At 40.9% G+C, this 23,605-nt stretch overlaps 1 protein-coding gene across 1 annotated transcript in view; it reads right to left on the bottom strand.

Annotated features, from left to right (window-relative positions):
* Nucleotides 1-23,605, bottom strand: part of LOC126473162 (arf-GAP with dual PH domain-containing protein 1-like) — a 140,446-nt gene that overhangs the window by 94,100 nt on the left and 22,741 nt on the right. Inside the window, exon 3 of the mRNA XM_050100029.1 lies at nucleotides 7,250-7,439. Coding sequence (XP_049955986.1) covers nucleotides 7,250-7,439 — 190 coding nt within the window. The remainder of the gene's footprint in view (nucleotides 1-7,249; nucleotides 7,440-23,605) is intronic.

The following is a 23,605-nucleotide window of genomic DNA, read 5'->3' as shown; positions in this document are numbered from 1 at the left end:
TGGAATGAGGTGTAGAAAGATGGTACAGTAAGTGACAGGTGGTAAAATACAGGCTAGCACTTGACTTGACAATACTTGCGACCTCGTGCTCTGTTCCTGATTTGTCCTATACCATTTGGCCTACACCTCTCCCATGAGTACTACCTGGCAGAATGACACTTTTCTTCCTACTTTCTTTTGGTACTGACCCACATCAACTTTCCTTGCTGGTAGTTTGCTGCACCCTACTGTCACCTACAACTGGATGAGGCTCTTCCCATCCTACCTCAGGTAACAAGTCAAACTTATTCAATACTGTAATCTCAAATATAGATGAAGAAGTGGCAGAGCTGTTCCTGTTTCACCCATTGCATGTTACCATTACCCAGTGCCCACAATCTTTTCTCCCTTTATCCTATTGCATTCAAATTTCACATGTTCTAATTCAACCTGAAGGGTACAAATCTTTGCCTCCTGTTCAAAGATTCTTTTGTCTTTCTTGAAGAGCTTACAGTTTCATGGAAGAGACTTGTCAAGTTCCCCACTGCATATGTCCCAGTGAAATCCAGCCCACAATCTACACTTATCAGTCCATGTTTGACGACCTACAGCTACGTCCATACTCATCATGCATTGCAACACAGATTACATGATTATAAGTAGAATTAAACCAATTAACATATTTCAGACTACAAGAATTTTCGTAATTTACAAGCCTCAAAAATTCGGCATACAGGTAAGTGATTCAGGGGTGTGTTATAATGTAAAAAGTTAATTATTTCCCCTTAAGATAAGTACGCAGCACCCACTTCACTGTTAGTTAACTTATTCACAATTAATTGTAAAGTTTTAATAGCTAATTATCATGAGTATTGTTTGATATTATACAATGTTTTCTGTACGCAGTATAAGGCTGTAGACTAGTTCTGACAGACTGGAGTGAGTGCACAGGGGGGAGGGGGGGGGGGGGAGGGGGAGGGTGCAACAGATTGTGAAACGTCCAGGCAGTCAAGCCACAATATGTGGGCATCATTGTTGTTATAAATCAAGAGTATTCAAGATCTCTGCTTGCCCCATTGTCAACTCTGAAAATATTTATAGAACACTTCAGTAGTTATGTATGTTTGCAACTCCATGAAACACATTTTTCTGAACTTTTTTGACTTTACTTTGATGAATTTAAATGATGCTGTTTAGACTCAACGGGTGAAGAAACAGGTATCTCATCAGTAGTAAACCAGTTAAAATGAGAAATAAAAGTCTCTCTATCTTAATCACTGAACACTGAGGTACCTAAAGCAGTGTGTTCACATTCAATTTCTAACTCAGTACAATTTATTTGAATCTTCAAGCTAAAATGTATAGTAGGTCTAAAATTATATTACATGTTCAACTGATAGTTATTTAAGGAATTACTAAATTGTAATTTCAAAGTACTGACTTGTGCAATATCTGAAGCATACAGTGCTATTGCAGATAAAAATGACCAGAAGTTCAAAAACACACGTGTTCTGTGAGCACCTATGTTGCTTGGTTCGTATCTTATACACAGCTTCTGGTAATTAAATTTCCTGGTAACAATTTGGTGCAATGTTGTCACAAACATTTGTGGAAATCCCATAAAACACCAATGTGACATGTACCTGAATGATAGGTGTGCACATTTCTCTTCGTGTATATTTGTACACTAATGTTTTATTCTTTTCTTCACCCTTGCTGAAAACCCACACCCCACAGTGAATTTCAGATGCAATATGCTTGCTTGCATTAAGAAATCTTACTGACTGCAATTCACATGTGACTGTATTGTTTATTTCTGAACCTATTTAACCCATTGTCACACAAATAGAAAACTGCAACATTATGAAGAACTTGAGTTGCTCAGGCATAGTCATCTGTATGTAATATTAAGTATAACATGACCATTGCAGACATACAGTTCTATACAATTAGCCTTTACTTTTGAGATGCGCCTCATACATTGCATCAACTTCAAAATATGCCGGAATAAATTTTATCTAGTCTGTGAAAGTTTCTTTAAAGATTAAATCACTCTTCCATTTGTTGACCACGCATGATTTCAGCATGAAATAAGTCCTTCCAAACCTTCCTTTGTTCTGAAAATCCATTTAGCACTGGTCATTCCCACATTCAGTGTTTTCAATACTCTTCACATTCTTCTTGTAAGGCAAGCAGATATTTGTTGGAATCATCTGTCTTCAACGTTTCTTTCAGCACCAGTGGCTCTGAATCACTGATCTATTCAGTACCATAAATAAAACGCTCAGTTTTCTTGAATTTATGTATTGTCGAAGCTGTTCACAGTGGATGGATCTGCTAAGGTGATTGTACATCTCTCAACAGGGTGGAGGAAAGTCAGCTCAAGTTTGGAAACGTATTGTATATTACTACAGGTTCCTGCATTTTCTGCTTCTGATTCAGCTCCTTTAACATCTCATCTTTTATTTTGTTACTCTCACTGGAAATAACTTTTTTTTTGGCAAGTGGATTTAAATATAAGTGCCATTGTTTTGCATCGATACTCAACTGATATTCACTCAAAGACTTTATCATCCTATATGTGACTTTTTGATTTTAAAAAATGGCCATGGCTCGCTTCATGATATTAAGAAATGCGAAATGTTTTTCTGCTTTCTTCATAACTTGTGTAAATCCATCACAGATGATTAGTTAAGAAGAAACATTACTATAAAGGCAACAGCTCTGCTAATCTTTGTAAGTTAATTTCAAAGGCTGGGAAAGGGCCTTCTCAAGAATGCTACTACTATAACACTTAGATATTCCCTTTAGTTCTACACTATTGGATACACTTTTCTGATGCTTATTTCTACCTTTTCCAAGAAAATCTGTTAAATTATCATTTAAAAATCATATGATGCATAAAACTGATTTCCAATAAGTCTCATACACTGAAGCGCAAAAGAAACTGGTACAGCTGTGCATATTCAAATACAGAGATATGTAAACAGGAAGAATACAGCATTGCGGTCACCAACGCCTATATAAGACGACAAGTGTCGGGCGCAGTTGTTAGATCAGTTCCTGCTGCTAGAATGGCAGGTAATCAAGTTTTAAGTGAGTTTGAACATGGTGTTGTAGTCAGCACACAAGCAATGGGGCACAGCATCTCCGAAGTAATGATGAAGTGGGGATTTTCCCATACGACCATTTCACAAGTGTACTATGAATATCTGGTATCAGGTAAAATATCAAATCATTAACATCGCTGCAGCCAGAAAAAGGTCCTGCAAGAACGGGACCAACGACAACTGAAGAGAATCATTCAACATGACAGAAGTGCAACCCTTCCGCAAATTGCTGTGGGTTTCAGTGCTGAGCCATCAACATGTGTCAGCGTGTGAACCATTCAACAAAACATCATCGATGTGGGCTTTTGGAGCCGAAGGCCTACTCCTGTACTTTTGATGACAGTATGACACAAAGCTATATGCCTCGCCTGGGTCCATCAACACTGACATTGGACTGTTGATGGCAGGAAACATGTTGCCTGGTTGGACGAGTCTCATTTCAAATTGAACTGAGTGGAAGGACTTGTACGGGTAAGGAGACAGCCTCGTGAATCCATGGACCCTCCATGTCAGCAGGGGGCTGTTCAAGCTGGTGGAGGCTGCGTAATGGAGTAGGGCCTGTGCAGTTGGAGTTATATGGGACCCCTGATATGTCTACATACGACCCTGACAGGTAACACATACGTAAACATCCTGTCTGATCACCTGCAACTATTCATGTCCGTTGTGCATTCCGACAGACTTGGATAATTCCAGAAGGAAAATTCGACACCCACATGTCCAGAATTGCTAAAAATTAGCTCCAGAAACACTCTTCTGAGTTTAAGTACTTCTGCTGGCCACCAAACTGCCCAGACATGAACATTATTGAGCATATTTGGGATGCCTTACAATATGCTGTTCAGATGAGATCTCCACCCCGTCATAGTCTTACATATTTATGGACAGGCCTGCAGGGTTCATGGTGTCAATTCCCTCGAGCACTACTTCAGACTAATCAAGTCCACGCTACAACATGTTGCAGCGCTTCCGTGTGCTTGCGGAGGCAGGTGTACCAGTTTCTTTGGCTCTTCAGTGTGCGTTGAGAATATAAAGCTCTGGAGTAATCTTTTTACACATTTATGAAGTGTACTTTCTACAATAAACTTCAATTAGAGTTAGAAAATACCTAGGTGCTCCTACTGACGCTGTTCACACCAGTCCAAACAGTTCCAAATAATTTAATTTAATACTTCTCTTAGCATAAGACGTGGAACATTGAAACTGTAGTCTGGTTTCCTTGCCTTCTACGTGTGTTGTGTACAGGATGTCAATTCATTTAGACTTTACACCTGTGACAAAAACTTTGAGTAGAGAATATATTCTATATACTTTAAATGACCTAGTAGGTAATACCATAGATAAAAAATATTTTTTTAAAAAAATACCAAGTTAGCTTCAGCAAGTAATTTCAATGCTCAGTTCAGAATGCATATCCACTGAGAACCGATGCTATGGCAACAAGACCCTATGCACACCATGAAGACAACACCCTTAAACATATATATTTTTTAAAAATTGTATTTGCTGACAGAGAGAAAACTTGAACTTAATTTTAGTACTTAAAGAATGATCATTAGTTTAATCCTTCCACATCTATGGGCATACATGTATCCCCAGCAGGTAGTATGGCCACATGGCTACTGGTATCCATTTACACTGAGCAGGTGGGAAGGCCTGACAGGTAAGGCCATTCACGTATGCTTAGGCATGGGAGATGGTAAATGTGCACAACAGAACACTGGCTCGCTGTTGTCCATGCTTCAACATTTCTGCCAATGCCGTCATTATCTGCTCTCCTTTCTAATGTTGGAAAACACTACAGCTTTCACCTTCGCCTTTTTCCTTTCAGCTTAGGAACCAAACTAATAAATACAATTTGATATTCTAATGTTTACAAGACAAATGACACAAACATATATAATATAAAGGGCATGAATTATCCTAATGAACTGGCATATCAGATGTTACAAAATGAGTAGAGTATAGCAAAATAATTGCACTTTCTTAGCAATACTTGGGGCTGCACAGAACAGAAAATGGTATGCACAGCCAAGTAACTGTAAATTGATTTCCTAATCTACGAAGTACACAATACAAATGAATATAATGTGAAAGGGCATGAAGTATCCCACAGAACTAGTGTAGTAGATTTTGAAAGGGCAAACAAAATGAGTACAGTGCAGCAAAATATCTGCAGCTTCTTAGCAACATTTGGGGTGTATGGAACAAAAAGCAGCATACACGACCAAGTAACAGTAATTTGATTTTTCTAATCTAAGAAGTACACATGATACAAACCTATACAATGTGAAAGGGCATGATTTATCCTATAGAACTGATGTATCAGATGTTTCAAATGGTGAACACTGCAGCAAAACAAGTGCAGTTTCTCAGCAACACTTGGTGCCATGTGGTGCACAAGCCAGTGAGAGTTTTGGGTGTCTGCCCTAGGAAATGTTCACTTTAAAATTGTATATCTTGAAATATATTTTTCCAATATTAATGAGATTTTAAATGCATTACAGGCACATATATAGGTAGTGCATTTCAAATTACAGAAGTATCCAATCACATATTTATAAGTTGTTGTTTTTCTAAACCAAATTTTTCTCAGCCCATGATAATATTATAACAGAAGCCTTGGATAAGTTTTAAAGTTCTCCATCATGGATATCAAAATATGCAACCACTGTGCCCATGCAGTATGAGACTGATTTTGTAAAGAATATTATCTAAGAGTGGTTCTATCAATGCTGGAACATGCGATAAGCGGAAAGTGGCCATATCCTGCAGCTGTTGTAAGCCTGAGTCAGCTGCCCACTGCTGAGGCACAGAACACGTTTGCCCCATTTAGCCAGGCAGGCCATTCAGCCCAACACGCTGCAAAAGGGTTACTCATTCCCTTTGCATCATCCTAAGTGGGTGCTGCAAGATTTTACACTGAATGCTACAATAACTTATCAATAAAGTGTTGTCAGGAACAAATACAGTCCACAAGAATGCTTTCATATATGTGCAAATGCACAAGAGTCTATGTATCATTATAAAATTTTGACATCACTCTCTGCTGAGGATATAAGGAACTTCACCTTTCTTACCAGTTTGAAATAATTTAGTTTAACAAGAATCTACTGTGACTAGGCTACTCGAACTATTCATGTCTTTAATGTTCATCATAAAGTAATAAAGTAAATCACTGAGTAAAATGGAGCAACCAACCCATTTTACCTTGAAACTTACAACTTGTCAGATACAAAAACATTTATTAAACACACTCTTCTATAGACGAGCATTTTGACAATTGTGTTGGTTCAATTCTAGTAAACATGTGCTTCTTGAGTGACTCAAATTCTTTCAGCATGCACGAAGTTTCTTTTGCATTTTTTTTTTATGTTTGAACCTGTTTATAAATCTACATATGAAAGACTTCCTTAATTTTTCCCTGTAGTAAACAACTTAATTTAATCCACAATCACTCATTTGATTCCGTCCTGAAGTTCTCAATATTAGAGATACATCTCTATCGGGAACTACAATGTGCTGTAATTTTCTACTGTCTGTGAATTTCTCAATAACTGTCTGTGAATCAATACTAGAACAGCTCATCTCATGTGTGTTGAAGTCATTACATGTCAGCAATATGCATTTATTGATGCATGGACTGCATTAATAGTGATTAATGAAGAGCAACAAATAATAGGCCCAATACCTGTGGGTTGTAGCAGTTTTTGTTTGACAAATTTAAATTATTGAATACTTAATGAAATGATAAATGTGACAACAATCTGAAATCCAGAATTATTCAAAGAAAGTACTTACATCCAATACTATCACAATACTGGCAACATTTCACATACCATCACTCTGTCAGTGAAAAGATATTGTATATTGCACCATTAACTGTTGAGATATTATATTTTGATTATGAATTCTGTGTAAATATTTTTCTTCTGTAACTTGATATCTGTTAACATCTTAGTCATGTATGCACTGAGTCACAAAACTGCTGATTATGCATGAAAGACAGTTTTACCATTCACAAATTAATGTCATTTTGAATTATAAATTCAACTCATACTCAGAAAAAAAAAACCTTTGAAGTATTTCACAATTTAGTAAATATGTTAGGGCTACAACTTGGTTGAATCATATGCATCAAAATTATATGCACAGTTTACCTCTTTTACATGATATCTGAGTGTATCCTCAGCTTCTGAAAGAATAAATTTTCTAGGATGATAACGGTTGTCGTCTTTCCCTCGTTTCATCAAATATCCTTCCATATAACCTGATACATATTTTTGTCGGCCAGGATGACTGAACTCCTCTCGCTCATATTTTGCACGTATCCATTGTTCAACAAGAACTCTGAAAATTAAAACCAAATGTAAGTTGTTGTGCTATCATTCATCACAGGAAATTTGTACTACCAGTACGCTATCAACTACATTTTGTTGATTTTGTTATAAGTCTAAATTTAAACTTTTCTCCTGCAGCGTACCAAATGTAAAAATATCGCTACTGTCTTACAAGGGGAGATCCGCAGGGGCAGATCAGCTTTTTGAAAGCACCTATACCGTGGTGTTGGTTAGGATCCCAGGTATCGTACACTGCAGCCATTCATCAAAATGAAGTCATGTTTGTGAATAATCAATGAAAATGAATGCTCTAGAGCCTTAAAAATAATATCGCTATGCAGGGTGGTGGCATACTATAGTGGTAACATACATTCATGCCAAGCAGGAGGCTGTGGATTCTAATCACATGCTTTGAAATTTTTCTATTTTTAAATCTTTATTGAATTACTTTTGATCATTATTTTAATTGAATTAATTGGTTTAACTGTATTTTTTATTTCTAATCCTTGACCCTCTCATTTGAACCATCATATATATTTTTCGCTTGCTTATATCTTTCAATCATTCTTTCTTCATTTGGAATCTTTGTTCATGTGATTTTATTTATTTTTATGTATTAACTTTTATTTAATTTATTCTGTTTTATCTTTTTATATTTTCTTTGGCGTTATTGCATTCATTATTTCTGTTCTTCATTTTGCTTTTATTTCTTTTTATTTGTAATCCTTTGTTTTGTTTATATCTACATCTCCATTATTTTGTCCATAGTATAACAATGTACGTTTTAAACGTTTGTACAATGATTACTATCCAAAAAATGTACACCTTGTAATGAAAAATAAATTTTTGACACTACTGGCTAAAATAAATAATTTATTTCATCTTTCATTTTTTAACCAATAGATCAGCATTTAAATATATTATGATAAACAAATACGAGTAATTAAAATCACATTCACAATTATCTCAAATAGGAAAAGTATGGTAGGAAGAAAACCTGAAAGCAAATTGAAAGTTAATACAATGATTAAAATGTCGCGACAAAGAGTTACAAATTTTAAATATTCCATTTAAACCAATTAATTGAAATTTAAAAAAAATTATCAAAGTCATTTCAACAAAGAGTTACAAATAAAAAATATCAGAACCATCTGATGATATTCGAACGGGAACCTTCTGCACATCAGGAATGTATCTTAATCGCTATACCACACCACCACTCTCCATAATACACGACCCAGTCACATTAATGTGACCACTGACTATGTTCGACATCATCGTGCAATAACCTCTCACAACTGGCAGGTGGCAGCAGTAGCAGTAGAGGATATAATAAAGCAAGTTGGAGGGACACAGAAAGCAGTGCAGTTGTCATCATAATGAGGAAACTGAACAATTTATCTGACACCCAAAAGGGCATGATCACGGTGTTTAGGGAGAAGGGTAGAAGCATTTCTGTAATGGCTAGGTTTCCAACTGTTTGTCTTTCACTATGGTTAAACTATACCATGCATGGCAAAATAGCACTATCCAAAGTCAGTGCCAAGGCAACTGTGGTGCATCACAGGCCATAGACAACAGAGGTGAAGAGGGGCAGTGGAGATGTGTACAGGCAAATGGACATGCAGCAGACCATCTAAATGAACTGAGCAACTACCAACAGCTTCTCCTCAATGATCGTTCAGCAAACATTGTTGCATATGGGCCTCTGCAGGAGGTTGACTGCTGTGCATCAGCAACAAAGGCTGGAATTCTCACACACATACCACAACTGCACGTTGTGTAGGTACATAGTGAAAGACCGCCGGATATGGTAAAGTTAAAATTTATTAAAAAATGAAACAACGATAATGACAGAATCAAAGACCCATCATAAGCATTGGCAAAGACATTAATTATGAATGCACAGTAAGGCACAGACAAATGAACAAAAATATATCATTCACTTTTTTGTACACGATTTTGTTTCACTGTCTTGTATGTAGAAGGATGGTTAAAATCGTACTGCTCAGAGTATGACGTGCTACGAGTGTTTTGTATTATATGTGATTCTGAATAAGAGAAGACTTAATAACAGTATTAAGTATTTTTATTGAAGTGAAGTGGAGCCAGGTCGGGAAGATTTCCTTTGCGTTTTATATCATCCTGAGAGGCACTGGTGTCCTTGGAGTCGGCTGCCTGAATCTACATTTGAAATGTAGGAGAGGAAGTCCACAGTCATATTTTCGTAAGATTAACAAGAAGGAGCAGCTTTCAGAAGATGACAAATATAATTAAAATACATATACTGACGGACACAAAAGAAAGAGAAACGACACAAGGTAAAGTGAATGAACACAATGCTTTGGCCAGTGTGTGTTGTTGAATGTGAGTCTGAGGCATTTGAGTCAGTATCTGTGAAGCATGAAGTCAATGAGATTGTGTCTTTGGCCAAGAGCATGGGATGGTTGGTTGGTTGGTTGAAAAGAGGGTGGGAGGGACCAAACCTGCTAGGTCATTGGTCCCTCGTTCCAATTAAAATAATTCCACAAGGGTGGAGTAAAAGCCAGCCGCACTGCAACACATTAAAACCTCCACCCTAAAAGCACTAGGGTGGAGGAGACAGAGGGACAAAGAACATGCGCTAAAACTCAGATCAAATGATAAAACCCACCCTCATGAATAAAACATAAAACTAAAGCTGCTGTTGAGGCATTGTCATCCAACACTGAAGGTACGGTGCTGTAATAGTTAAAAGTCTGCTGCAGAGCACCCAAAAGCGGGCATTCCAGCAAGAGGTGGACGACCGTCATTTGTGAGCCACAGCAACACCGAGGTGGGTCCTAACAACGGAAAAGGTAACCATGTGTTAGCCATGTATGGCCAATGCGTAGCTGGCAGAAGACAACTCATTCCCTGCTAGAGGACCGTATGGAAGACTTCCACACATTCGCAGTCTCCTTAATGGCCTGCAGTTTGTTGTGCGTAATGTTATGCCATTCCGTCTCCCAAAGCCGAAATGTGGCGTAAGACAGAACACAGGTCAGTTTCGGATATGCCCATCTCCAGAAGCGGTTTCCGCGTAGCCTGTTTGGTCAGCCTGTAAGCAAGTTCATTGCCTGGGATTCCAACGTGTTCTGGTGTCCACACAAACACAACTGAACAACGGGACCGTTCCAGGATATAGATGGACTCCTGAATGGACGCTACCAAAGGATGGCGAGGGCAGCACTGGTTGATAGCTTGTAGGCTGCTCAAGGGGTCAGTACACAGGAGGAACGACTCGCCATGGCATGAGTGGATGTGCTCAAGAGCACGAGATATGGCCGCCAGCTCTGCAAGGAATGCTGTTCAATATGTGCACCATGAATGTACACAAAGCCTATGTGACCATCAGTCGTCAAGCCGTCGGTGTAAACCACTTCATTGTCCCAATGCATGTTGAGAATCGAGAGGAAGTAATAATGGAGAGCCGCTGGGTTAACGGAGTCCTTAGGGCCATGCGAAAGGTCCAGAATAATCTGGGCCCTAGATGTACACCATGGAGGTGTACATGAATTGACCTTGAGTATAGATGGTAAAGGCAAGGATGCCACTTCCAACAGAAGAGATCGGACACAAACCGCAATCGTAAGCCCTGACCTGGGCCACCAATGTGGGAAATGAACCACTGTGATTGGTAAAAGGAGATAGTAATTAGGATGCACAGGAGAACTACGAATGTGTGCAATGTAACTGGTGAGCAGTTGTGAAATCCTAACCTTCAATGGAGGGACTCCAGCCTCCACCAGGACACTGGTCACCGGACTCATTCTAAAAGCATCCGTTGTTAGGCAAACGCCACAGTGGTGCACTCGGTCGAGTACACGCAACGCTGAGGGTGCCACTGAACTGTAAACCAGACTCCCATAGTCAAGGCGGGATTGAACAAGGGCAGCAGCATAGAGCGATCTGCATCCCAGTTAATGTTGCTCAGGCAGCGGAGGGCCTTGAGGTACTGCCAGCACTTCTGATGAAGGTGAGGTAGCCAAGTCAATCGGTAGTCGAAAACCAGTCCTAAGAATCGATATGTCTCCACTACAGTGAGAGGACTGTCGTTAAGATAAAGTTCTGGTTCTACATGAACGGCGTGATGCTGACAGAAATGCATGACATATGATGTCGCGGCTTGAAACCGGAAGCCATGTGCTACAGCCCATGACTGTGTCTTGTGAATGGCTCCCTGTAGGGGCCGCTCAGCAACACCAGTACTGGAGGAGCAGTACGAAATGCAGAGAAGGTGAGACCAACAACGCTACAGCTGCTGCTAGACTGTTAATAGCCACTAAAAATAGAGAGACACTCAATACGGAGCCCTGGGGAACCCCATTCTCCAGAATATGGGGGGGGGGGGGGGGGGGGGGGGACTATAGGAGGCACTGACTTGGACACGGAAAGTATGCAACGACAGGAAGTCTGGGATAAAAATCGGGAGTGGACCCTGGAGAACCCTCTCAAACAATGTGGCAAGGATATGTCGCCAAGTCATGTCGTATGCTTTACGTAAAAAAAAAAACGGCAACCAGATGTTGGGAACTGGAAAAGGCGGTTCTGATGGCACACTCAAGGACACAAGATTGTCAGTGGTAAGAGTGACCCAGGCGGAAGCTGCCCAGACATGGAGCCAGTAGGCCACATGACTCCACGACCCAACCCAATTGCCGACACAACATACGTTCCAGCAGCTTACAAAGGAAGTTGATGAGGCTGATGGGCTGTTAGCTATCCACATCAAGTGGGTTTTGACCGGGTTTGAGCACCGGAATGATGGTGCTCTCCCACCATTGTGATGGAAAGATGCCATCGCACTAGTCCGGTTGAAGATGACGAGGAGATGTTGCTAGTAGTCACACGAGAGATGTTTAATCTTCTGACTGTGGATCCAGTCCAGCCCAGGAGCTGTGTCGGGGCAATGTGCAAGGGCGCTGAGGAGCTCCCACTCTGCAAATGGGGCGTTATAGAGTTCACCTGTGGTGTATAGTGATTGAGAGGACTTTCCTTTCCATCCGCCGTTTGAGGGTGTGAAAGGCTGGGCAGTAGTTCTCCGACGCAGAGGCTTGAGCATAGTGCTCAGCAATTGCGTTTGCATCAGTATATAACACACCATTGATGTTAATGCCAGGGACACCAGTAGGGGTCTGGTACCAAAAAAGATGTCTGATCTTCATCCAGACTCGGGTAGGTGACATATGTCACCCAATGGTCAACACGTACGTACCTCTCCCGTTTCTGTTGTTTTATAAGCTAGTGAATGCAGGCATGGAGCCGCTTAAAAGCTATTAGGTGTTCTAGGGAAAGGTGCCACTTATGTCGCGGTAGAGCTCATCGACGCTCTTTAATTGCCTCAGCGACTTCCGGCGACCACCGAGGGACTGTCTTTTGCCGAGGGCACCTTAAGAACGAGGGACCACGTTTTCCGCTGCAGAAACAATCATTGTAGTGACCTGCTCAATGACAACATCGATGACACCATGTGGAGGAGATACAGTGGTGACAGCCGAGGTGAAGGCTTCCCAGTCTGCCTCGTTTGAAGCCCATCTGGGTAGGCGTCAGTGGGCATGACACCGGGGGAGTGACAGGAAGCAGTCACTACCACTACTCGGGTAATATGTCACCCTCGAACGCCAAGATGAAGGCCCCGGTAGCCACCTGATTATCCCTCAGACCCCAATGGACGTACCGGATGAAATGGACACCTCGTCCCTCTAAATTGGTGCACAGCTTATCGTCAGACTGCAAAAGAAGGTCCATGTGAAATATGATACAAGTTAGACCTTGACTGCTTAGAGACTGTTGGTGTTTGGCCACCAGCAAGAGATGATGTACATTTCATGGCCTGTCATCCATCCTGATGCCACCCCCTCCAAGCAGGGGCCACCTCCCCACAGGCGCCACCCAGCCACACCACATGCCACCTGGCAGGATGGCCATTGCCGGGAGTCCCAATGCCCCAGGTTGATGGGCATCTACTCCTTGGCATACGTGGGGAGTTAATGGTGCAGGCATCAGCAGAGCGATCCCTGTGTGGTCAGGGGGCTACAAACAACAGGGTACATGGCGGCCTCACCACAACGGACTGGCTACCATGCTAGATATGAGGTGCAAATCAGCTAAGAAGTCGATTATTGTCAATAGCGCAGAAAGCGATATTGCACAGAGGATGGCAGAAACAAATGACTGTAGATAGCTCCCTAGTAAAAAAGAATTAGTTTATGTATCATGAATAATAAAGTACATAATTCTGTAAGTATAATTTTCTTTGAATAAACGGCATGAATAAGATAAAACTTTTAGTACTTTTTCTGTATGGAACACATTATCGTATTTTACATTAATTTATAAGGGATAAATTGTTTCACTTAACAAGTATTTCACACTATGAGTAAGATTCTCAAATGAATTATTCTTGCTATGCAAGGTTCTACTGTATATTACATGGTGCAGCCCAAAAATACTCATATTGTTCCAATGTGGCCCACATAACCTAAAAGGATGGACACCACTGCTCTATAGCAATATGTAAAATTGTTGTTTTGTTGATTACTCTCAAACGAGAGCCCACTTTGATGCATGGCCACATGGTGTGATACCTGGGACTCCAACCTGCACCATGGTATAGATGGTTTCAGAGAATCTATCCTGTCCTGGGGACCACCTTTTGTTAGGTGTTTGTGGATCTTCAGAATGAATCTTTCATTCTGCAGTAGGATGTGTACAGTTTTGAAATTTCCAGACCTTTTTTTTTGGGGGGGGGGGGGGGACTGTTTGCTGGTTCGGAACTGGTACCCAGAACCTTGCCTTTCACAGGCAATGATGCTTGTAATGAACTACCCAGACATGCTCCTCTTTTATAATACCCTGCAAGGTCTTGTATAATACCCTGCAAGGCACTTCTCGCTGAGAAATGTCTAACCTACAGACTAAGGATAATATCAACAGTTATTTTCCACTTTACAGTAGAGAGTGCACTGTTCTGACACAACTCAAGGAGCTGGTGCCACACTTGAAACTGCTCTCCCACCTGCTTATAAGTGCCAAGCATCCTTCCTTGTTTCTTGCTGTTTGTTTACAGAATTATTTTAATTACCATTCAGGTTGTGTACAGACATGGGAGCCAAGGATAATTTCTCATAGAATGAGTCAGTACATAGATCATAGGATGATGATTATAAAATTTATAAGCAAAAGAATTAATCGTTCACAAAAAATTGTAAGAGTACATGAACAAATAACGCATTACTGAGGAACGTTCTCGACTACTGTGAGGAACACCTGAACAGAACAGGAGTGTGCCACAAGGAAACATTTCATCTTAGATTGAATACCAGAGGTTTATGACTTAATCTTCTCAGTTTCAGTGGAAGCCTACTGAAAAGGAAATCTGCTGAATCGTTCACACCTTCCTGCACAAAGCCTAAGGAAGTGTTATCCAAGTGTATACTATTTTTTTTCCATTTAGTGATAACAGAATGAATGTTGTAGTTTGTTCTGAACTAATCAATATTGTCAGCAACAAAACCCATGATGGAATATATTTACGCGGATGGCAGAGTTAGAATTTTGAGAGATCTGTACAATGGCTTACTCGAAGTTTGCAAACTTACAATGCACATCCAGTTTGACCACCACCTTCTGAAACAAGAATATTCTCGGTGAGTGCACAGATTTGCCCCTAAATATGTCATCATGCAAGACAATACCTTGAAAGTAATCAAAATAAACAGGCCTTCATATTTCTGTGCAGAGACATTGGAAATCATTCGTATAGTCAAGACAGCAGCATTCAGTTTATGCACAAGATCTTGAAGCTAATATTCCAAGAAAGCATGCCATCTCCTCTCAGTCCTAATAATTTAAAATAGTTATTTGTCGACTGCCTAACCACCTCGCAACAATAATAGTTCAGAATGATATTTTCACTCTGCAGCAGAGTGTGCGCTGATATGAAACTTCCTGGCAGATTAAAACTGTGTGCTGGACCGAGACTCGAACTCGGGACCTTTGCCTTTCGCAGGCAAGTGCTCTACCAACTGAGCTACCCAAGCACGACTCACGCCCCGTCCTCACAGCTTTACTTCCACTAGTACCTTGTCTCCTACCTTCCAAACTTTAGGAGACGAGGTACTGGCGGAAGTAAAGCTGTGAGGATGGGGCGTGAGTCGTACTTGGGTAGCTCAGTTGGTAGAGCACTTGCCCGTGAAAGGCAAAGGTCCCGAGTTTGAGTCTCGGTCTGGCACACAGTTTTAATCTGCCAGGAAGTTTCAATAATAGTTCGGTTTTACAAGAGTTCCAAAGCAGAAATTGTACACATTGTGTTTTGTTGCAGTTAAGTGTTACTCTTTTCTCTGAGAGTCATATGCTGATGTTACTGAGTATACTATTAGTTATCTCATTTTAATTACTATCCTCCTGTTTTGCCATAACACATCATCAGTAAAAAGTAACATTTTTGAGTCAACTGTCACGTTTAATGTCAGATTATTGATGTAAATGAAGAAAAATGTTGGATCCAAAACTGAATCCTGTGGCTTGCCCCTACTTTACATGACCCCAATCAGATTAAAACTTTTTATACCGGAAGACAACTTTCTGCTTCCTACTTTCTAGATATAATTTGAACCATTGTTGATCTGTTTCCCTAATCCCATTATGTTCCGACTTACAGAAAATTATTATATGGTACATAAAATCAAATGCTTTTGTTAAATCAAAGAAAACACCTACTGTCCTCAACTGATTGTTTAGCCCTGATGGCGTATGACACGCACAAGAATAAATCACACTTTCTGTGGATACTCTTTTCCTGAAGCCGAATTGTGAATCTGACAGCAAATAATGGGTACTGAAATGTGCCACTGTCCTGCTACACATTGCTTTCTCAAAAACCTTTGAAAACACTGGTAGCAAAGACACTGGCTGGTAATTGTCTACATTATCTCTTTCACTCGTTTCAAAAAGTGATATCGCTAAATGAGCATTTCAATATGTCAGGAAACTGACCTCATCCAACAAACATACTGCATAGGCAACAGAGTACAGAACTGATATATGGTGCACTGATCTTCATAATCCTATATGAAATATCACCACACTCAGAGGATCTTTACTCTTTACTGATGTAATAGTTAATTTAATTTTATCTTTGCATATGAGGGCTATTCAAAAAGTAGGGAATGTATTGACATGAAAAAAAAAAACTAAGTACAATAAATACATTTTATTACATACATCTAAAAGAGCGACTGACATACTACTTTCCCACATAGCTACCAAACACATTGAGGCACTTATCATAGCAGTGGACAAGAATTGAAATACCTTCGTCGTAAAATTCTGCCGCCTGAGACTTCAGCCAATGAGTCACGTCTGCCTGGAGTTCCGCGTCATCATCATCATCATCATCAAAGTGCTGTGTTGCAAGCCAGTTCTTCACCTTGGGAAACAAGTGGAAGTCGCTTGGTGCAAGATTGGGGCTGTAGGGCGGATGAGGGAAATTTTCCCATTTGAATGAATTAAGGAGTTCTTTAGTGTGGTTTGTCATGTGAGGTCGGGCATTGTCGTGCAAAAACAAAATTTTGGATGTCAGCTTTCCTCAGTGTTTGTTTTGAACCGCTCTTCTAAATCTGTGCAGTACCGTGCAGAATTTATGGTTGCTCCATGTTCGAGAAAATCAATAAAAAGCACATCTTGCCTTTCCCAAAACACTGTTGCCATCAACTTCCTTGCTGAAAAGGTTGGCAAACATTTTCTTGGTTTTTGGGGGGACTTTGTGTGCCCCACTCCATGGACTGTAATTTTGTCTCACAACTGACGTGTTTCACCCAAGCCTCGTCACCGGTTATGATTCGATCCAGTAATGAATCCCCATGCTTGTGGTAGGCCTCCAGAAATGTCAACGTTTCCCCCATTCACTGTTCTTTATGGAGCTCTGTAAGCATTTTGGGCACCCATCGTACACAAAATTTGTGGCAGCCTAGCTTTTGAGTGACAATTTCAAACAACAAAGTCCATGAAACTTGTGGAAAAGAAAGTGAAAGCTCCGTTATTGTGAAGTGATGGTTTTTATTAATTGTTTCATCAACTTTAGAGATAAGATCGTCAATCACAATGCTCGGGCGTCCACTTTTCCCTTCATCATGAATGTTGGTTCGGCCATTTTTAAACTGAAAGCACCATTTCAGGACAGAAAATTCACTCTTTACATTGTTTCCATACACTCTGCATGGTTCACGATAAATTTCTATAGGTTTTAGGTTTTTTGCCAACAAAAACTGTATCACAGACCGCACCTCACAATTGCTGGGATTTTCAACTGCACCACACATTTCAAATTCGAATATAAAAAAAAAACCAGACACGTACAGACATTCCCACTGTCACGGATGGATGCTGACTGAGCTGCCGAGCAAACACACACCAAAATATATGCAATCGTTGCACGCCTAGCTGCATCAGACGGAAACGTTCCCTACTTTCTGAATAGCCCTCGTATTTCCTGCAGTTGCATATTGTCATGGAAAATGTTCAAATGTGTGTGAATACCTAAGGGACCAAACTGCTGAGGTCATCGGTCCCTACACTTACACACTACTTTAACTAACTTGTGCTAAGAACACCACACAGACCCATGTCCGAGGGAGAACCCAAACCTCCGGTGGGAGGGGCCGCGCAATCCGTGACATGGCGCCTCAAACCATGCGGCCACAACCCTAGGGCTCTTGATATGGACAAGCAACTTCCAAGAGTTTTGCATATTTACCTGACCAATAAAATTTTGATTTAACTTGCCAACTACTGGCAAGAAGTGATTATTAACAACTAACTAAGTACCCGGCATTGGCCTGGTATGTATTTATTTCAATTCTATTACACTAAACTCTCGCTAATCTGGCCTTCAGTAGACCAGCCTCTCAGTAATCTAACTCGCATCCAAAATAAAAATGGCACATAACAATGAATCATCAAACACATATACTGAACCCCAAGGAGAAACTCAAAATTTCAGATAAGTTGAACGAAGGTTTTAACATGAACTTCAGATGCACTCAGTAATCCAAAACTTTCGCTTATGTGGCACCTGTACATGCATAGAATGGCCAGATTAGTGAGTCTAGTGTAGATGATCTTCTGTGCTCACTCTCTGTTCATCTCCTTCTCCCTTTATCTCTGTCCACCCCCTGCCCCCTACCCATCCAACACACTGTCCATCTCCTCCTTCCTTCATATCTCCTGAACTATGTGTCATACAACAATATAGTTTTGTAAGTACATTCAGCAGTATATGTGCATACTCTCATCTGAAAGTGTTGTGAATAGAGTTTGTGACAAAGAAGCAATAAAGGTAAATGTCATGACGTGATGCCTGATGTGACAGTGTGGCAGTGATATTTTTCATGTCTGGTGCAAAGTGATATCAAAAGTGCGTGAGAGTTTTTTTCTGGTCATGTGTTGTTTTTTTATCTTTCCTGTAAGACTATAGAGTCTCCTAGTTTTTGTTACTTCTCTGTTGTTTTTTTAGTTTCTTCTCGTTGTGAGTTATTGCAAATAAATATTTTTTTGTTAACACATTATACCGGACGGCTATGCAATTATTTGCTGTAGGCAAGTCACCTACATAATTGGTGACCTCCTCCGATTAAGGAACTTTAAACCTTTCGTTAGCTACGTTGAACATTAACTGCAAAAACAGTGAACGGCGACGGCAAACAATACGGTTCAATAACGGAAGAAATTCATAGGCTTCAGAATGAGATAGAAACTTAACAGTTGCATATTTCGAAAGATATGAACTTCAAGCATATACCGGACCAAAGGAATGACGTTGGTTCAACAACCATGGCACACACCAGCAAGGCAACATCATCGGAAACTGGGACTACTGCAGCACAACCACAGCAAGTAACAGCAATGGAACTACCCGCTGGTTTCAACGCTTCACCAACTCAACGGTTGCAATTACGAGCGCCCCCATTCATGCCTTCTCAACCACACACATGGTTTGCGGTAATCGAAAATATATTTCTACAACAAAGAATAGTGAGTGATCACGAGAAGTTCACCTTGGTGATAAGTAATTTGGACCATCAGACCTCGGCTTTGATATCTGACATTATAGTGAACCCGCCTACAGAAGGAGCATACTGTAGACTGAAAGAAAAATTAATTTCTCGGTGTGTGAAGTCAGTCGACATCAGAGTCAAACAAGTACTGTACCAAGAGAAACGGGGAGACAGGACCCTGTCAGAATACTGGCGTCGTTAACACAGCCTGGTAGATAGTTCGACAGTCTCTGATAGACTGTTACTCCACGTATGGCAACAATAGCTACCAACGCAAGCAAGAACTACAGTAGCTATATACGATGAAAGATCAGTTGACAAACTGCTGCTCGCTGCAGACAGAATCTATGAGACGCACGAGCCTACTGCAACAGTCGCAATGACGTTGACAGATGCCACGTACGATAACTACCATTACCAACAATACCAAACTGATCATATAACAGTAAACTGTGCCACAATCGCAACACGACAAACAACAAAAAGTTCAAACGAAATTAGAGATTTAAAAACTGCAATAGAGGATTTGCGAACGCAGCTACGCACGCTACAGCAACCACAAGTTATCTTTAAGCGCAAGAGTGACCGGGCTGGGCGTGAAACATGAAATCAACAAGAGGACGAGCGTAAGGTGTGTTGGTACCATAAACGTTTTGGGAGAGATGCTACAAGATGTACATCACCGTGCGCCTACTCAGACAGAAAGGTATGTACAGAAACAGTGCAGTGTTTTCATGTCAGCGACAGCAATCGTCAACACGTATGTCTCCTGCTTCGAAAAGATTGTATGTATCAGACGTACTTACGGGTACAAGGTTTTTGGTGGATACCAGGTCAGACATTAGTTCGCTTCCTGTCAGCCATGTGCCGCACAACGCAAAAGACATACAGCCATGTTTGAAGGCATTGAATAACTCCGGTGATTAACACGTATGGATGTAAAGTGTGCAAGAATGATGTGGGTTTTTCCAAACAGTTTACCTGGTCCTTTTGTGATAGCTGGTATATCAGAACCTATTTTGGGTGCCGATTTTCTGGCACATTTCGAGTTGGCGGTCGACTTACAAGAAAAACATTTGTTAAATCTGACAGACAACAGTGCAATATCAAGCACAAAAGGACAAAGCATTTAATGATATTCAAGCAAGCCTCAGCAAAGCAGTGTTGCTCGCTCATCCAGTTCACTACGCACAGCTAGCTATTGTTGTAGACGCGAGCCAGTCAGCAATAGGGACAGCGCTGCACCAGCGTGTAGAAGGGCAATGGCAACCACTACAGTTTTTCTCTAAAAAGTTACAGACTGCACAACAGAAGTGGAGCGCGTATGACAGAGAATTGTTCGTGATCTATGAAGCAATTCTATACTTCCACCCACAAATAGAGGCTAGACCAGTGACTGTGTTTACAGACCACAAACCCATAACATCGGCTTTTAAAAACACCAGTGATAAGTGCTCACCAAGACAGATCCGTTATATTGAGTTCATAAGTCAGTTCACGACAGATATATGTCATTTAAGAGGCGCAGAAAATTTAGTGGCCGACTGTTTTTCACGTATTTACGGGATTTCAGAAATTACAGACTATGATAAACTTGCAGTGGAACAGACCAAGGATGCAGAGCTACGACAGCTGTTAAACGACTCATCTACAGGTCTGAAGTTCAAGCAAATTCTGGTGCCTAAAGCTGGTATTACACGACGGTCCGTCGCGAACAGTACTGGTCTATCGCGACAGCCATCTAGCGGTAGAACGGGTGAAACTACGAAAATTAGCAGACACATTATCTGCACGCAGGAACAGAGAGCAGTTCTAAACTGCTGTCAATCTGCGCATGCACAGTAGGCAGCGATAATTCGTGCATGTGCAGAAGGGTGTGCCACGGTGTTTTCTGCAGAAAAGAAACTTTTTTTGCAGTAGACTCTTATATATTAGCTGTTTGTTAAATTATTTTTTTCTATTGATAGCTTTGTATTCTAGAAATGAAATGGAGCAGAGAGGAATTAAGCATCTGAAATCAGGCATCCAGCGAGGAAAGGTGTATGTATGACCCACTAATAATAACATAATAAGGTAGTCGGAAATCGTTTCTTTCTGAGGAATATGCATATAACGTTATACGGTGATTTTTGATTTGTATCGTAATGCCTTAGTTTACGAAAGTTCAGGTTTGATTTAATTGCACCTCTTGCTTGATTTCAACATGCCAGAAAAGAGAAACTGGCAGTGAAAGGGAGAAACTCCTTGCAGTTTGCCCCAGTGCGATAGACAAGGACTGCAAAATTCTGAGTATAGTCCAAACTTGGAAAAATAACACAAGGTCACCTAAGTATTGGTCATTTAATGTGTTGCAAATTGCAGTGCATATATCCACAACAACTTTTGAAATGGTGGGCTGTACTATTCTGTGGCTAAAAGCCAGACTCTTAAAAGATTCCCCATTCGCCAGGAAACGTAATGTTACAACCAGCCAGCAACATAACAGGGCGTTCACCGGTATTTTATTAGTGATCTAGGTTGGTATGATCACAAAACATAACCATATAATTCTTACTCTCTAGAAGGTGAGATAGCCTCCCTCATGACTGTGTCACACTTTCTGTTTCCATCTTCTATCATAGACAGCAGCTTCTCGAAACAGGCCATGTCCATCCTAACGAAGTTCCGAAATTCTTGCGGATCTTCGGGCCTCAGTTCTTTCATTAACAGTGAATATATTTCCCTGTCTTCCCCCCTCCTTGTCAGCCAGAGTCGATCCCAACAACGTTTGACTTTTCGTTTTCGTCACCGCTTTGCCCTAATCCGAAGATTTACTGTCACTGCCAGGGCAATAGCTCCAAAAACAAGTGGATCCTCCATGTGCAATATGATGTATAAATGTAAATTTCGATATACATATACCTGTGCAATCAAGTGTCGCAATATAAAACTGTTGCGTCTTTAATTCAGAACAATACTAACCTACATTAGAGAAAAACTATTACTTAATACATAATGGTAGAAAACAATTTCTTTATAAATAGGAACCTTGAGTTCACAAATAATTTGAACGTATGACGCTTCAGGATATCATACAGTCGCCCTTGAGTTGCGCGTGGTAGAACGAACGACTTTACAAGACATCGGGACATAAGACATCTATTTTCTTTTCGCACGTACAGTCTGCTGCTGCGCATGCACGCTAGGTATATCCGGCGTGGATGGTATAATAGGTCGGAAGTGAACCAGTCTGTAGCTACAGGTATGCACATTAGGGGTATTGGTGCATAGATGTATGGTTTAGGCACATCATGTAATACGCGCTTAACTCCAAGCTGAAGCTGTGGTGCGACTTTTCTCAAGGCAGACCAAGATCATTCATTTCAGAAATATTGCGCAAGATGGCATTCAACAGTGTCCACGCACTATCGCACCCAGGAGCCAACGCTACAATCAAGCTGCTGACAGACCGCTATGTGTCGCCTTCTATGAAAAGAGCTGCGCGCCTTTGAGTGTGTTCCTGCATTCTTTGTCAACAAAGTAAAGTAAGACGACATGTGCGAGCTGATATTGGAGATTTTCAAGGTACCTCTGCTAGATTCGCACACGTTCACGTGGACCTGGTTGGACCTCTCCCACAGTCAGAGGGTTACAGATATTTGTTTACGGCCATAGATAGGTGCACAAGATCGACAGAAGCAACTCCAATAGTGATATTTCAGCCGAAACTACTGCGAAGACGTTTCTGTGTATGTGGGTTGCCTGTTTTGGATGCCCCCTTCATGTCACAACTGACCAAGGACGTCAGTTCGAATCTACGTTGTTCCTCGAGCTATCCAAAATGTGCGGTTTCTGACGCCACCACACGACTACCTATCACCCTGGCAGTAATGGTATGGTCAAACAGTGGCACAGAACACTCAAAGCAGCATTGTTGTGTCATCAAGAGAGATGGACGGAAGCATCACCATTAGTCTTGTTAGGCCTGCGGACAGCTCACAAACCCGATATTGGTGCATCATTTGCCGAGATGGTTTATGGCGAGCCGCTATGGATTCCTGCAGATTATTTAGTACCAACCTCACTACCTGGATCAAAGGGCCTCACACACTGGGTGCAG

Source organism: Schistocerca serialis, chromosome 4, assembly GCF_023864345.2.
Source record: "Schistocerca serialis cubense isolate TAMUIC-IGC-003099 chromosome 4, iqSchSeri2.2, whole genome shotgun sequence".
Classification (NCBI taxonomy): Eukaryota; Metazoa; Arthropoda; class Insecta; order Orthoptera; family Acrididae; genus Schistocerca; species Schistocerca serialis.
This window is presented reverse-complemented; position numbering and strand designations above follow the sequence as displayed.